Source organism: Otolemur garnettii, unplaced genomic scaffold, assembly GCF_000181295.1.
Source record: "Otolemur garnettii isolate 467f Iridium unplaced genomic scaffold, OtoGar3 scaffold00002, whole genome shotgun sequence".
Taxonomy (NCBI): domain Eukaryota; kingdom Metazoa; phylum Chordata; class Mammalia; order Primates; family Galagidae; genus Otolemur; species Otolemur garnettii.
The window spans coordinates 49,885,042-49,888,117 of record NW_003852397.1 but is presented as its reverse complement, the minus strand read 5'-3'; the positions used below and the strand labels follow the sequence as shown (position 1 = coordinate 49,888,117).

At 52.2% G+C, this 3,076-nt stretch overlaps 2 protein-coding genes across 2 annotated transcripts in view; both read left to right on the top strand.

Moving 5' to 3' along the window:
* Nucleotides 1-1,376: 1,376 nt before the first annotated feature.
* The window catches only part of GLB1 (galactosidase beta 1), a 96,241-nt gene continuing 94,541 nt past the window's right edge, over nucleotides 1,377-3,076 (top strand). The window contains 1 exon segment of the mRNA XM_023513134.1: nucleotides 1,377-1,557. Within this exon segment, the coding sequence (XP_023368902.1) occupies nucleotides 1,483-1,557 (75 nt within the window). The 5' untranslated portion in view covers nucleotides 1,377-1,482.
* Nucleotides 1,545-3,076, top strand: part of TMPPE (transmembrane protein with metallophosphoesterase domain) — a 5,540-nt gene continuing 4,008 nt past the window's right edge. Inside the window, exon 1 of the mRNA XM_012805917.2 lies at nucleotides 1,545-1,557. The gene's annotated coding sequence lies outside the window, so the exon portion shown is untranslated. The remainder of the gene's footprint in view (nucleotides 1,558-3,076) is intronic.

Here is a 3,076-nt window from a genome sequence, read left to right as displayed (position 1 = left end):
TGAAACTAAGTTTTGATTGAAAACTTGCACAGTAAGTAGAAGGCGTATTTTCAGAGAATGCAGGAAAGCAGCCAGGAAGATATTTCGTTTTTTATTTATTTTATTTTTTTTTTAGAGACAAAGTCTCACTTTGTCCTCCTTGGTAGAGTGCGGTTGCATCACAGCTCACAGCTCTAGGGCTTAGGCGATTCTCTTGCTCAGCCTCCCGAGTAGCTGGACTACAGGCACCCGCCACAACGCCGGGTTATTTTTTGTTGCAATTTGGCTGGGGCCGGGTTCAAACCTGCCACCCTCGGTAATGGGGCCAGCGCCCTACTCACTGAGCCACAGGCACTGCCCAGGAAGATTTTAACTTTAAACTCAGCTCTGTAGTAACCCCAGGCCCTGGATAAAGTAACTAACATGTAGAGCCTTCATTTCCCCAAATGTAAAAATAATATTATTTCATGCCTGCATCACAGGTATTCTATGCAAAGCTGAAAGGTGGGACCAGATGCAGCACTCTGGGAGGCTGAGGAGGTGGATTGCTTGAGCTCAGAAGTTAGAGACCAGCCTAAGCAACAGTGAAACCCCTTCTATACTACACACAGAAAAACTAGACAGGTGTCTTGGTGGCAGGTATAGTCCCACTTACTGGGGAGGCTGAAGCAACAGCATTGCTTAAGCCCAGGAGTTTGGAGCTGCTGTGAGCAAGGATCGTGCCGTGGCACTCTACCCAGGGCAACAAAAGGAGACCGTCTCAAACAAAACAAAACAAAACAAAACAAAAACCCCTGAAAGGTAGGGGGTGTTGTTGTTCTACTCACTCAAAACTCAAAGATGAAATTAAAATTCTGCACACTCTGGAGCTTTGGAACAGGTATTGGGAATTATTTTGCTATGGTTGAACCATACCTCTTAATTCGTCATAATCTAGAGCAGTGGTTCTCAAACTTCAGTGTTCATGGTAATAATCTGCACAGTTTGTAAAATTACAAAAATCTGGGCCCTAACCCTAGAGTTTCTGATTCAGAGCTTTGGGCATGGGACCCCAGGATTTACATTTTTAACAAGCTTCTGGTGATGTTGTTATGGTTGGTCCAGGGACCACACTTTGCAAACCCCTGGTCTGGTTTTCCGAAGAGCCAGTATAAAATTTCCCTCTTCAGCTCTCTCCGGGCAGCAGAGGACCCTTGTCAATATATAACCCACAGGCGCTTTATCAAGCTGCTGACAGCAGGGCCTCCAGATTGCCATTCCAAATAGTATCTTCCTCCAGCAGAGGCTAGCAAAACGCAGATATCACCGTCCCGGCATCACGAGGCAGCGCGTGACCCCCCAGGCCCCACCCACCGCCGGGCTTTGCAGCCGCGGGGCGGAGCAAGTGCCCCGGCCGGTGGCTGGGCGGGCGAGGGGCGGTGCCAGGCTGCGGGTCCTCTTTCAAATGACGCCGAGCGGCTGGCCTGGGTGCAGACTGCGGAGCTGGGAGGCTGGAGAGTGATCATGCCAGGACTCCTAGTTCGCATGTTCTCTCTGCTGCTGGTGCCGCTGCTTCTGGCCTCTGCGGACGGCCTGTTCGTAAGTCTGCGGGACTCCGGCACGGGAACTCACTGCTAGAGGACAAGCTGGAGGAGACCTGGGCGGGGCCACGGCCACTCGGGGTCCTGCAGGGAGGGGATCCTAGACCCTGGTACCCCCGGCAGGCGGGCAGCTGGCAGAGCTCAGGCAGTGGACCGGCCCTCCCGTCGGGGGCGGGACGGGCAGGGCGGGGCGCGCGTTGCTCTCCGCAGCTGGGTAGCGAGTGTGTTCCGCTTCGGTCGGCCTTTTCGCTTGGACCCACTTCCTTCTCTGTGTAACGAGGGGGTGAACTGAGGTGCGCTGAACCCTTTCTAACTTTGGCTTTCCAACGGGGGGATTCCAAGTTGTTCGGGTTATTAGAGGGAGGTTGGACTTGGGGTACCCGCCCTTACTCAGTTGGTGCTCTGTGGAGCGCTCCGGAAGGAGAAAAATGGGGTCAGGAGAGGTCCCTGCAGTGGGGACATTAGATTATTTTCCTTGGGGTGATTTCCCTTTTCAAACACCTGGTTACGTTCTCATTACTCCCCGCCGCCTGCTCTTTAGCTTGAGTTTTTCATTGCTTTCATGGGACCATTTTCTTTCAGGGTTTGATGCCCCAGGTCGAGGGGGGGAAGAGGCGGGCTGCAAGGGGGCGGCAGCGCTGATGGAAGGAAGTCTGGAGAGGCGAGTAGATGAGGTGCAGGGCCGTGCCGGTCTGCGGGGGAGAGGACGGACAGCCTGGGGGGTCCTCTCGCATATCCCAGCTGCCAGAGCCGAGGTGGCGCCTAGGGGGCTCAGAAGCGCTACCTGGAGAGGTTGGCATCGAAGGAGAAAGGGTCTTCAAAACCAGCAGCATCAAAGGAGAAGGAGTCTTCAGGTTCTCTGCATGTTCGGCGAACCAACTTGAACTCCGGAGTTTGGTGGGCTGAGTCTGGTTTTAAGTAGCAGAGGGTGGAATTTGAACCAAGGCGGAGAAAAGTCAGACGTTTATTTAAAACAAAGGTCGAAATTTTTAAATATTTGGAAAACGGCTGCTGCAAGTGTTTTCATTTTGGGAAAAGACCTCAAATGGAGTAGTTGCTGCTCCCTCTCCACCTGACCTGTGGTTCCTCTGTACCCGCCTCCTTTTTTTTTTTGATAGACAGTTTTCTTCTCAGGGAGGCCTGGAAGAGCCTTGGGAGTCAGATATAGCCAGCTATGGTAAAGGGGAATAGTTCAGAACAGTGGCAAGTCAAGGGAGTAGGGGGAAGGCAGATCTTAACTATTATCTGGGCGTAGGGAGGGAGAGGTTAAGGACTTATGGATGAGGAACAGGTGGACAGGGCAGCCTTCAGTGTAATGTTAGCGCATCAGTCTTGTGCAGCACCACTAGGTGGATGTCCCTTGGTTGCCATGCCTGTGGCTCACACAGAAAGGCTGGCATCACTCCAGGAATTCTCATGGCAGGTGTCTTTGCTGGGCTTCTGTGTGGAGAGTTGAAGAAAGATACCAGCAGCCTAGTTTTGGGTTATTTCCTTATTTGCACTTTTTTTTTTTTTTT